This window comes from Phyllobates terribilis, unplaced genomic scaffold, assembly GCF_046119375.1.
Source record: "Phyllobates terribilis strain yellow unplaced genomic scaffold, ASM4611937v1 Scaffold_8__6_contigs__length_399053987, whole genome shotgun sequence".
Classification (NCBI taxonomy): domain Eukaryota; kingdom Metazoa; phylum Chordata; class Amphibia; order Anura; family Dendrobatidae; genus Phyllobates; species Phyllobates terribilis.
Genome location: NW_027362768.1, coordinates 163,732,745 through 163,745,703, shown reverse-complemented (window position 1 = coordinate 163,745,703; position 12,959 = coordinate 163,732,745). Strand labels below are relative to the sequence as shown.

At 43.4% G+C, this 12,959-nt stretch overlaps 1 protein-coding gene across 3 annotated transcripts in view; it reads left to right on the top strand.

The window, feature by feature from the left end:
• SZT2 (SZT2 subunit of KICSTOR complex) overlaps positions 1 to 12,959 on the top strand; it is a 69,972-nt gene that overhangs the window by 10,711 nt on the left and 46,302 nt on the right. For all 3 annotated transcript variants that reach the window (XM_073643653.1, XM_073643654.1, XM_073643652.1), the window contains exons 13-26: positions 884 to 1,036; positions 1,318 to 1,432; positions 2,426 to 2,634; positions 4,203 to 4,433; positions 5,915 to 5,993; positions 6,440 to 6,531; positions 6,659 to 6,827; positions 7,588 to 7,702; positions 7,834 to 7,947; positions 8,825 to 9,016; positions 9,550 to 9,647; positions 10,595 to 10,730; positions 10,836 to 10,952; positions 11,973 to 12,162. In XM_073643653.1, the coding sequence (XP_073499754.1) occupies positions 884 to 1,036; positions 1,318 to 1,432; positions 2,426 to 2,634; positions 4,203 to 4,433; positions 5,915 to 5,993; positions 6,440 to 6,531; positions 6,659 to 6,827; positions 7,588 to 7,702; positions 7,834 to 7,947; positions 8,825 to 9,016; positions 9,550 to 9,647; positions 10,595 to 10,730; positions 10,836 to 10,952; positions 11,973 to 12,162 (2,010 nt within the window). The remainder of the gene's footprint in view (positions 1 to 883; positions 1,037 to 1,317; positions 1,433 to 2,425; positions 2,635 to 4,202; positions 4,434 to 5,914; positions 5,994 to 6,439; positions 6,532 to 6,658; positions 6,828 to 7,587; positions 7,703 to 7,833; positions 7,948 to 8,824; positions 9,017 to 9,549; positions 9,648 to 10,594; positions 10,731 to 10,835; positions 10,953 to 11,972; positions 12,163 to 12,959) is intronic.

The window sequence follows — 12,959 nt, the reverse complement described above, 5'->3', positions numbered from 1 at the left end:
TTGATTGGCAGCAAACTCGCCTGACCTTAACCCCATAGAGAATCTATTATAAAGGATCTATGGGGTATTGTCAAGAGGAAGATGAGAGACCCCAGACCCAACAATGCAGACAAGCTGAAGGCTGCTATCAAAGCCACCTGGGCTTCCATAACACCTCAGTTGTGCCAGAGGCTGATCGCCTCCATGCCACGCCGCATTGATGCAGTAATTGATGCAAAAGGAGCCCCGACCAAGTATTGAGGGCATTTACTGAACATACATTTCAGTAGGACAACATTTCGGATTTTAAAAATAATTTTTCAAGCTGTTATAAAGTATTCTAATTTACTGAGATAATGACTTTTGTGTTTTCATTGGCTGTAAGCCATAATCATCAACATTAACAGAAATAATCACTTGAAATAGATCACTCTGTGTGTAATAACTCTATATAATATAAGAGTTTCACTTTTTGTATTTAAGAACTGAAATTAACTTTTTGATGATATTCTAATTTAGTGAGATGCACCTGTAAGTATGACAAATCCACATTATTACGCAGCAATATAAGATGGAGACCTGTGACTTTTAACTCCATAAACATACAATTTTTTGAGTTTTTTTTTTTTTGTTTTTTTTTCCTGAATGGAAGATCCTACTTGGTTTGATGAACTATACCACCAGGTCTAGAATTTTTGCACTGCAGTCTTGGAGAAATCCACATTTTGTATGCAGATTTAGCAGCAGATGCACGTTGAAAGGGTGAAAATTGCCGCATGGCGTTTTCCAGTCCGTGTCCACACACTGTACTGTAATTTGCTGTGAAAAAAAAAAAAAAAAAAAAATGCAATCTGAAGTCGCCTTATTTTTTACAACAGGTTAATTTTTTTTCCTCTCTTTCCAGGCCGGTCCCTAAGCATCTCCACACTCCCGGGAATAACGGTCGCTATAGCACGGTTTTGTGCCGCATGGCTCACACAGCACTCACCTCCCTCCTCCGAGACTGGAGCAGCTTTGTGTTGGTGGAAAGTTATTCCTACGTCAAGTTAATGCTCAGGTAACGTGAATCCTAGTAAAGGGCACAACAAAAAGTTCAGCAACTTTCTAATAAACTTTGCGTTCCAAACGCTTGCCATTTTCAAGGAATTGGTATGCTGATGTGCTTCGTTCTCAGTCATTGCCTACACTGACTCTCGCTTGTGAGAAGTATGAGGTTTGTACACGTTTTCAGCCTTTTGTATTTCATCAGGAATGTCTCTATACTTTTACAGCAAGCAGGGATGTTGAAATTGAAGATCTGATTACTCATTAACCTTGACATCTCTTCCATTTTCGCAGCGATGCTGCTCAGACCCCCTCCTCTTTCTGTGTGGTACGAATAATCTGGAAAGCCCCATGCATGGTTCTTCGGCTGGGATTTCCACTGGGAACTCCTGCAAATTGCAGAATTAAGGTAAAATACATAGAATTTTTTTTTTGCATAGGAATGGTCTGGATTTACGCAGCTATATACAATAGTTAGTGCTGCAGAAAGGAAAGTAGGGACGTTATAGGTTTAATACGGCACAGGTAGAAGTGTCCTCTGGGTATCTTTCCTGGCCAGCTCAACTTAATTAAAGGGGATGTCCACTACTTTTATATTGATGATCTATCCTGGTAATAATTTCAGATTGGTGGGCGTATATCCCGCACCCCATGATCTGCTGCTAACACCTCTAGCAGTGGTCGGATGTAAAATATGTACGGGGCAGAACACCACGGCCCCGGCAGATCGGCATTTATTGCGGTATCTGCCAGTCTCCTCTAATCTGGGTACGGAGCCGCGGTGTTCTGCTTTGTACACATTTTACACTTGGCTGCCAGAGGAGGTGATGGCAGTAGATCATGGGTGATGTCGGGTGTCGGACCCTCACCAATCTGATATTGGTGACTTATCCTGTGCATAGGCCATCAATATAAAAGTAGTTTACAATCCCTTTTATACATGGGCCTTCCTACTTATCATACAGAACTGGACATGGAGACGCTTGAGAAGAGCCATCCTGTGGTCTCTTCTTCCCATACCTGTCACTAAATTCTTCAAGCCAGTGTGAGACCCTGCAGTGCTGTAGAGTAAAGCAGCTTGGTAATATTTGGGCAGCATGAATCATATTCGAGCAGGTCTAGAGCCGCAGTCACTTTTCTTCCTACTTCTGTGTTGAAATCTCACCATGTTCCCTGCTTTGTTCTGTGTTTGCACACCGAGAAGTGTCCTCTTTCCTCCTTTCTTTGTACAGGTAATGTAACTGGCCCCATACATTTTAGGAACTCTGTGCACAATTGCAAATGCAGCTCTGAATGAAATAAATGGCAGGTCATGTTGACCCCGATCACTAGTTTTCTGCATCACTGGACCTTTCTCACTGATTATAGTAAACTCTAAATGACCTGAAATAAATCCTCACAGATCTTGGGGGAGCTGAGAGACCGGATCCTTCAGCTACGATTCCCTCACAGGGTGCAAAGCAAAGAGACCACCCCTCGAGTCAAGAGAAAGATGTTTGGGATCCGCTCACCCTCCAAATCGCCGCCTCCTCCTCAAGTCTCACCTCCTGCCTTCTCTGACCGCTGCTGCCTCGTCTTACTGCACAAACCCCTGGAGAAGCTGCTCATCAAGTGAGTGCTCTTTACCCATTTTGTTAGGCTAGGTGCCCACGTAGTGTTTTACAAGCGTTTATGCTGCGGAATTTCCACAGCATAAACGCTTGGTAATCCGTCCCCCATGGTCCCCAATGACAAGCCGCACTTTCAATGCCCATGTTGCGGATTTTTCCGCAGCGTTTATGCTGCGCTCAAAAATCCGCAGCATGTCCATTAATTTTGCGGACACTCAGCGTAATCGCCGCCATTGACTTGCATTGGACTGCGTGACATCCGCATCACTGCATCTGCACATGCGGATATCACACGGTTCAATGTGCGGATGGTACCCAGGTCTGGAGAAGAGGAGACTCTCATCCAGACCTGGGTACCATTGTACCTGTGAAAAAAGAATTTAAAATAAAAAATAAAGTTTATACTCGCCTACCGATGTCTTCCCGGTGTTTTGTCTGCTCCGTCCAGTGTCTTGCAATGTTTGCGTTGATGTGAAGGACCTGCCATGATGTCACTGAGTCATGTGACCCATCACATGACTCAATGACGTCACCGCAGGTCCTTCACACTACCGCAAGCAGTGCAAGACACTGGACGGAGCAGACAAAACACCGGGAAGACATCGGTAGGCGAGTATAAACTTTTTATTTTTTTTTTATTTTTCACCATTCTTATTCATTTTTTTTTTTTTTTTTTTATAACTAACATGGTCACACTACTATAAATCCATGCCGGCTGCATGGATTTATATAGTGTGAACAAGTTGTCAAGCACTTTTCCAAGTGATGCTAAAATCGCTTGGAAAGTGCTTGATAACCCGCATGCAGAAATGAATGCAAAGACGCTTCACAAACGCTTCTACCTGGCAGGAAAAACACATGTAAAATCCGCATGCATTTTTCCTGCCAGGGAGAAGCGTATAAAATATGCTTCATTTCCACAACGTGGGCTCATAGCCTTATTTTACCTTGGTTCTCCACCAGAAGGCGCGCTCCCATGTTTGTAGTAATGTGGAGGAGAACCAAACTGTTAGAGGGGTCCTTGTGCTGTAAGTCCCATCATATATCAAATGCAGTTGTCAGCCGTAGTATGGCCCCGTCCGGGCGCGCTTAGGCTACACTAAAGCAAACCTAAATGGACACTGTTTTATTACATAATGAATAAACTTTCTCCAACGTTCTAATCTTTTCATCACTATTTTTTGGATCTCTGTTTTGCTTTTATTGAATGAAACGATGACACTAATGCGTAGAGACTCAATACTTCTCAGATAATTTCCTGCGAGATGGACACTTCAGCGGGACAAATCTTCTCTTCTGGTAGTTTGATATACGAGTGCGGGGAAGTAGTTTCAATCTGTATTAGCTCTGTTCAGGTGTTTTAAACGAAAACACTGACAGCAAGCAGAGATCTTTTAAATGGTAAAAGTCAGAAACCTTGTTTAGTATAAAGTTGCAGATCTTTACATTGTCCCATGATTACAGGTTACATAAGTGAGACTGGGCCGGCCCTTCAATGTCGGGCTTTGGTTGATTCCCTATCCCCAATTCTACCGTCCCGCTAACGCAGCGTTTTTGTTCCCCTCTCAGGTACGACAAGCTTCCTCTGGATTACAGAACTCCATTTATCCTGAACCTGGAGAGCCTGGCACAACACACGTCTGTTTCCGGACCTCTTATCGCCAATCGCTCGGCTTCCTCCACCTTGGCCTCTTTATCCCGTTACTTCTATCATCAGAGGTGGATCTGGTCTGTGCAGTCCGGCCTGGCGCCTACTGTACCCACTACTGCCTTGGCACAGATCCTTTCCACCCTGACAGAGTAAGTGTTTTTTAACCCTGCACATTTAAAAATGGACTCTCACATTAAAATACTTTTACTAAAATCCAGTCCCTATTGGCCCTGTATCCACGTATGAAATCTTCTGCAAATTTCATCTGTTTCTTTTTGAGACCTGTCAGTATTAATTGAACACCAGCAAGTGTGGTCTTTGGTCTCCATTTCATTAGCTGGTTTTTGGGGTGGTCCCTTCCTGTTCCCCCCCCCCCCCTCTTCCAGTTTGCACCCCTTTTGCTTCCTATAGAAAGCATCAAAGGGAGAAAAGTGCGGTCAAAACTGGTATATTTGATCCCCCTACAAAGAAAAAAAACGATTTGCTGGAAACTGTAGTTCTTGTGGTAATGTAATTGAGGAGGAAGGTCCTGGCAGGGCTGTACCATGATATCTCCTATTGTATTGGCCTTAGATTGACACTCATGAGTTATCCACAGTATGTGTGAAATGCCTAAATGTTGGAGATCCTGATGACTATGGGAGACCGCTGAACGCTGTACTTTGGCTTTGCCCCTCAGCTCCTCACAAAATAAATGCAGGGCAGAGCGCGCACATGTGACCTCTCCTTCACTCACATGAGGAATTTGAGACCCCCTGTTCTTGGGATCGGTGCATTAGTTGGATTATGCTGAGTGTTGATCATGAACCAACCACATTAAGAAAAAAAAAAATAATGTAATTGTGTCTGAGGTGCAATTTAAAATACACTTCAAATTAAGGGGGCGGGGGGGAATCAACCTTGTTTGGCTCAGTTCAGACAATTGCTAAACTCTGAGGTCGTCCACTTGTCTGGCCAGTAAATTGGACTAAAATAGCACAGACTGTAATTATTTATTTACTCTGTCGCCTCATTGGGGGACACAGCAAAAACTATGGTCCTGTGTCCCCCAATTAGAGGCTAAGAGAGATTTTACGGTGAGTACACAAAAATCTCCTTTTTTTCCGCCATTAGTATGTGTGCTTTCTTGCGCACACACTGCAAATATGTTCCTCTGAACTTGCCCCCTTTTTTTTTTTTTTTTCTTGATGCCATTTAAGAGCATATTATCCCCTTCTCTCCATTCTTGGGTCAGCATTACCTTCTTGAACATTACTTTATGTAATTATCTCTTTCGTGGTCACCACCTAGGATCTTTATCCGCCAACTTCATTGTTACCCAAAAAACGGTACAGTTGCCGTTCAGGTTCCTGTATCTTTTAATTTTAATAAAATGGGTAAAAGGAGGCAAAATAAAAAACCTCATCAAACTTGTAAAATGCTGAAATACAAGGTTTAAACGTGGCCCAAGTATTTCTCGCTGTAGGGATAATACTCCGATCACGGGAACCATGCCCATATGCAAGTTGTTTTTTAATGTTGTTTTTTCCTATGACCAATGAAGGTATTTTCCACACAAACTAGACTGCATTAGGGATGCTGTTGGGGTGACGTTCGCTGCTGACCCTTATTCTCCTTTTCTCTTGTGCAGGATCCGACTTTCTGAAGGTTTCCATTTTGCATCCAGTGGTGAAGGCATCATTAACATGGTATTGGAAGTCCCCATTCAGGTGAGCATCTTTCTTCTAAGATGTTCAGTTTTCCGGCCAACATGAAGTCTTCTAGACACTTCTGCTGCCGCTTATTTCCTTTGGGTTGCAACTCCCAATGTTGGATCTGATAATGGCGTAGGTTTTTATCTTGGCTTTCTAGTATTCACAGTGAAGGAGTCACTATTAAAATGCTGAAAAAGGCCACATCAACCCTCAACCTCCCAAAAAAGCAATGGTTTTGTAAATGCAAACTATCAGTCACTTCTCGCAGTGGATGGTTTGTTACAATAAATCAGTCTAGGAAATCCTCTGAGCGATGCCGTCTGAGGCTCAGGATCCTACCTATGCAAAAAGCTGCACTTGTATAATATCCAGCTCAGTATCGAGGGGGAAACCTCAGTGAAACATGGAGTATCACCTTGATGTTGGTTCCTGTGTCTGATCGTTGTGCCCCTTTCTTGCAGAATGATTGTCCAGGTGAAGGCAGCATAGAGAAGCACAGCTGCATCATCCAGTACATCCTTTTTCCTCCACATGTGACTTCCACCAAGGACAGGTACGTCACCTTGCAGAATTTTTAACAGATACCTAGGTAGGTTTATTTATTTTTTTCCGGCATGTTGCCGACCCTTCTTGGATATATCAGATTTTTTTTTAACCTGTTTTCTTTCACAATTATGCAGCTTTTCAACAGATGAAGACAACGACACGGAGGTGGAGGCCATCGAGCAGGACTCGGAGCTGCATCTGGTGTCTGAATGCTGGGTGGAACCTCAGAGCGGGTTTGTCACGGGGACCTCTGAGAGCTGGAAACATCTTCAAGGACTAACATACTCTGAGATCCCTCAGTCAGTGAGTATCTGGCAGCAGAGCGGCCTCGTTCACACCCCGCTCATTGTTTGTGCTGACACTGTGCATATTTGGGAAGTCAATTGGCTTTCAGTGCTGTGTAATTTGCCCTTTTTATCTTTGTTGTAGATAGATTCCTGGTTAAATGTAAAGCGGCCATAGATGTTCTGCGACTTTGATATCATTTCCATTCCAATTACTTATAATTTTTTTTTTTTTTTTTTAAGATCTGCGCTTGCTGACAATAAGTAAAAACATTCTTGATTGCATCTAGAGGCTGAAAACTTGAACAGATCTAATATTTCTGATTTGTTTCCATTTAGCAAGCAGCGAGGAATTGTAATATAAAGAGGACAAATGACTAAAACAGCCTTCTCATACGCAAATCTTAAACTGAAGCACACGGGCGTAACACGCTATGGATATCAAAGGGGTTATCTGGTGCCACTTTGGAGGTGAGCGGTGCCGATGACATTATCACCCCACACATTTGCCAATATACGTGCATCATACCTACCAGGCATGGACGCTTTTCTGTGTTTGGGGTCATAACGTCATCTGCTCTGCTCAGCTCCGGTGCAGAAGTGATTAATGCCGGGTAACCCGTTCAGGAGGTGCATTGCTCTTTTGCTTTTCAAGCTTGCCGTCTGGTTACTCTTTTGCTTCCTGACTTTGTATTTTCTCTGTTACGGTCATGATCCTCTGTGCTCATGTTCTCTCTGAGATCCGTGATTTTTTTTTTTTTTTTTTTTCTTTATTGCAGCTGTTTCCCAGAGATCAGAGCTGTATAAACATCATGCTGACATTCGAGTACATTGTTCAGCTCTGCCAAAACAAAGATGGCAGCTCCCCCATCCTGACGAAAACTGACCCGACAGGTGAGGATATGCAAAAACGTCCACAAACTGAAGGTCCCCCCAACTCCTCCGATACCTGTCGGCATGTTCGGCCATGCTCGCTGGTCCCCTGCGTTGATATTGTTGATATTGTTCATGTCGCATTGTTGCAGATCCCCCGGAGAGCAGTGGCCATTGCATTCGAGAGGTCCCATTTCACTTTGACCTGATGAAACTTCTGCCCAAATGCCAACAGATTGAAATGTTCTTCTTAACGCTCAGCCGAGGTGAGACCGAAGCGGTGAACTCCAGAAAGCTTGGAGATCCTGGACTTTTTGCATGCATGTGTATATATATTCCTGCAACCAGGGATGATCTAAAGTCCTTGATGCTTTTTTATAGTGGCTGTCCATGACTGTTTAAAAATCGAACTCTGCAAAAAATAAAAATAAAAAATTCTACTAAACTGTTCCAAAGCACCACAATTCTAATCACTTCTCCGATCCATCTTTTTTAGACTTCCTGTACATATAGTCCCAGTCTTTTATTTCAGTCTGTGACATATACAGGACATGACCATTGACATCCCATATATTCACAATCGGATGTCGCCCGTAGAGCCATGCTTCTGTGGACAAAGTGGCGTCACTCTGTTGCACGTACATGACTTTGCTCTGCTGTAGTGTAAAGCTGGTTTCTATAATCTGTGAAACGCTGTCCATGCTGTGGTCGGCTGAGTTGATCTACCTGCACCATTCAACACCAAGCACAACAGAGTTTGACAGACGTGTGAAAGCGGCTTGAGCGGCGCGCCGGCTCCAGAATGTCCAGGAAAGAGATGGAAATTGCTGCGTCTTGAAGTGTTGCAATGTTTTTCCGGCTTACTTTTTCTGATCTAAAGTTCCAAATCCTCTTTGTAGATATTGAATTAATGTTAATATGGAGTTTATTGCACATGTTGTACAGTGAGCTGATCTAGTGGTAGCTGTAAGCAGACATGATTTTATCGTTCACCTTTACACTTGGGATGTGCAGTGGTGTATGGGAAAAGAAGCGCTGACTGCAATAACTGTGTTAAGAAAGTAGCAGTGAATGTAGTAACGTCTCATGGCGGACACTTGCTTTAAGTGAATGTAAATTTTATTTTTTTTTTCTTTTTCAAAGCTGACGCTGAAGGTTCCTCTGCGGAGTCCTCTCTGCCGAACGACATGCTGCTCAGCCTGTTCCACAGCTGCCTTCTTGGCGAACTTAATGACCAAGAGATCCCACTTGATGATCAAGACCACCTGAATTTTATGGAGCAAGTACTTGAACGTGACCGTGACGGGCATCCGTCTCCCTTCACTTACTCACGAGGTGGGTTCAATGCTAACGGCCCCGTTCACTCCTTCCCACCAGCGAGCGGCTCTCTGCTTCCTGCATTAGTCTATATAGCGGGATAACATGACTGCTACACCTTATACTTATTCTGCTTTAATGCCTTGTTGAGTTTACACTTACACACAGCCGTTTATCTGAACAAGCTGTGCTGCAGTGTAAAGCAATGGGGAAGGACAGGAAACCCTTCTAAGCCTCTTTTAATTCAGACTTGAGTAGACTAACGATGACTGATCATAGCTCTCATCTAGCAGAGCTAAAAAGCAGTTAATCTATACAAGCAGAGCTGCAGTGTAAAGCAGACACTGCCCGGGTCCTTTGATGGGATCAATTGCAGCTAAATTGATAAAGGATAGAACATTTATGTCCTACAGTGAGAAAAACAAGATTGTAGGATAACGGCTGGAGTGAGTGGTTTATATGGTGGGGGGAGATCTTATAAGGTGGGCTTAAAAGGAGATCTTTCTACTACAGCTTTATTACTCTTGATCTTTCCTATTGATGTCTTACAGAGGAATCCTCAAGAAGCACGATCTCTGAAGCTGCAGACTCTTCTCTGTCGTCTCATAATAATCACCACGAAGCACCAAATTCAGCGATCGCGTTACAGGTACGGCAGCTTACTGACTGTCTCCGGCTCATTATAACAGTCAAGAGTTTTGCAGGGTCAGATCCTTATTGCAAGTGCAAGGATGGCTGTATCGAACTGCAGTCTGGTGTCCCAGTCTTCTCGGCTCACAAACCTGGGTGACGACGTAAGCATCCTCCTCCGATCCCGGTCTGTCAGCCTTCGTGATTTCCTGGCAATCGCTGATCCTCCTCCTTGGGTGCACAGAGACGAGCAGAGGCCACGGCCCCCAAACCGTTGATTGGAGGGCTGCTCAATCACTAGGACCGAGAACGTGATCCCAAAGGTTGGAGCTTTGCACGATGTGCAGGGAATCCACAGGTCATTTAGGTCCTGAGCTGCATTTCTTCCATCAGACTTTGTCTTATTCTTGCAGAATATGAGGAATTGCTTTTATAGTAATTCCCATATGCCATGAAATTATTGGCATTGCCTCTTTTCTCTGCAGGCTGCTCCCACACTGAGGATTTTACCTATGTCCCCCGCAGTTCTGTCATCACTCGGCTGACTTATCAATTGCACACTCTGCCCCTCCCCCGTATCCTATTAAATAGGCAAATATATTTATTGTGAAATATGCAAAAGTCGCCTCCTCATTTACCCCCCACGTGTCCTACGGCCGAGGATTGCATTACATGCTCTGGCATTTGCATGGAGCGATTTGCCTGCTTGTATCAGAAATATTATGTAGAGATTTATCTGAACGGAGCGAAGATGCCATCAGTTTATCTGTATAAAATTATATAAAATGTCTCATTATGCAGATACTCCTGTATGGATTTGGATTTATATCAAAACTCAACTCACATACAGCCTGATTCAGCAGAATTCTGAGTGCAGCTCTAGAGATGACTGGAGTGTAATGCATTATCATCTGATCTGTATTATTTATACTTGCAGCATTCCTACATAGATGATTTTTTTTGCAGAGTCCAGGCCATATAGAGGAGACCGAGGACAGTGCGACGTCGTTGCACTCCCAGGAGCCGCCGCGGTGGCGCTGCTATGCGCGATTGGTAAATGCGCAGCACTTGCTCCTCACCTTCCTGCCAGCAGCGTATACAGGTAGAGAACGCCGCTCCGGTCAATGTTGTACAGCAGCCGGATGCAGATTTGCTTATTTCAAGGTTTTAGTTTGTCGATGATGATGATGATTAATCTTCACCACAGACGTCCAGAAGTTGATGACCCCCTCAGATGCCTCCATGTCATCCGAGGGAAACTCTTACCAAGAAAGTCTCCTGTTCAATCCTGGTATCCCCACACTGAGCATCACTCCTGCAGGGGGTAAGAGGGGCGCAGGGTACGGATTTATACCACTATGAATAGTGAGTGCAGCTCTGGGTTCAGGGTATAACTCAGGATCAGTAATGTATGTACACAGTGAGTGCACCAGCAGAATAGTGCGTGCAGCTCTGGAGTATAATACAGGATGTAACTCAGGATCAGTACAGGATAAGTAATGTAATGTATGTACACAGTGACTGCACCAGCAGAATAGTGCGTGCAGCTCTGGAGTATAATACAGGATGTAACTCCGGATCAGTACAGGATCAGTAATGTAATGTATGTACACAGTGACTGCACCAGCAGAATAGTGAGTGCAGCTCTGGAGTATAATACAGGATGTAACTCAGGATCAGTACAGGATAAGTAATGTAATGTATGTACACAGTGACTGCACCAGCAGAATAGTGAGTGCAGCTCTGGAGTATAATACAGGATGTAACTCAGGATCAGTACAGGATAAGTAATGTAATGTATGTACACAGTGACTGCACCAGCAGAATAGTGCGTGCAGCTCTGGAGTATAATGCTGGATGTAACTCAGGATCAGTACAGGATCAGTAATGTAATGTATGTACACAGTGACTGCACCAGCAGAATAGTGAGTGCAGCTCTGGAGTATAATACAGGATGTAGCTCAGGATTAGTACATAAGTGTTAAGAAAACATCTCATTTTTCTATGTAGATTCATTCAATACATAACTTTTTAAAATAATAAATCCAGCTTATCCTTTTAATTCCTTCCGGTTATATTTGCCTTATGTTTATGTCCCGGTCTCTCATACTAGAAACAATCCAGTAAAGTGTTTTTATACAATCTGTCATTTCTGTTATTGGCCATTTCTTGGTAAGGATAGACTGACTATATACTATTCTTTACACAATGATTTAAGCTTTTACTGAAAAAGAATAATCCCCTTTAGGGGTTCAACCTTGTGTGCGTCCTCCGAGGCTGATGAGAAGTAATTGTAATATTGCATCGCTGAGTAAGTGATAGTAATTCTTACTTTGTGCTTCAGGTAACGGACAAGAGACCGATCACAAGAGGGAATTGCACATCTCCATCAGCCGCCAGTCCTCCCTGCAGGACGTCCTCTCCAGCCGACGACTCCGCTGCCCTGTCTATGTGTATAATTGTCCATTGGAGATGCTGAGAGAGCAGTTAGTCAGCTCCCGGCAGCCGAGGATGGCCGGCGACGTGTTCTTCAGGTGAGTTATATGATTTATTCGACCCATGTGCGCCTAGAGCGGCCATAAAGGAAGGAAGAAAATAAAATATATATATAATATAATATATTATATATGGGACGACTAACAATATGAATAAAATGCAATATATATGTATAGATTATATTGATCTAGCGCTAACAATACACCTCAATAACAGAACGATCATTTGGTACATTGCAGTGTGCTGGAGGTTCCCACGTACTCAGTGTAGCACGGCATGTTTTAATTTCTGTATGTTAACATTTTCTGCAGCACTTTTTCCTGTGGACTTCTTCAGTAGAAAAGCTTTACAATTTTTTTATTTTTTTATTTTCCTTTAGAAATTCTGTTCCATCAGTGGCCATGTGCTCTGGTGCTTTTAAGGATTAGAAAACATGACTGCTTTCTTTCAAAGACAGCGCCACCCTTGTGCACAGGTAGCTTTGTGTTATTGCAGCTCTGCACCATTTGCTTTAGTGCATCTGGGCTGCAGTAACAGCCATTACCCGGGAGTCCTGATGACATTTATCAAGTGTTCTAGATGATATAAAAAAAAAAATAAAAAAAAAAAATGGGGAAATAAGACGACTTGTAGCTTTTTTTGTGATTAATAAAGCAATTGGATTTGCAGGACCCTGGTCTAGCGGCCACTTCTGTACCAGCTGGATCAGAGCGCTGGAAACGTCCTGCTACCTGTCTGCATCCTGGGCGCCTTTCCTTATTACTACGGGTGTCTTGCCGCAACAACCAAGGTCCTGCAAATCCTTTTGCTGGATTTTCTTAGCAATGCTGTGACT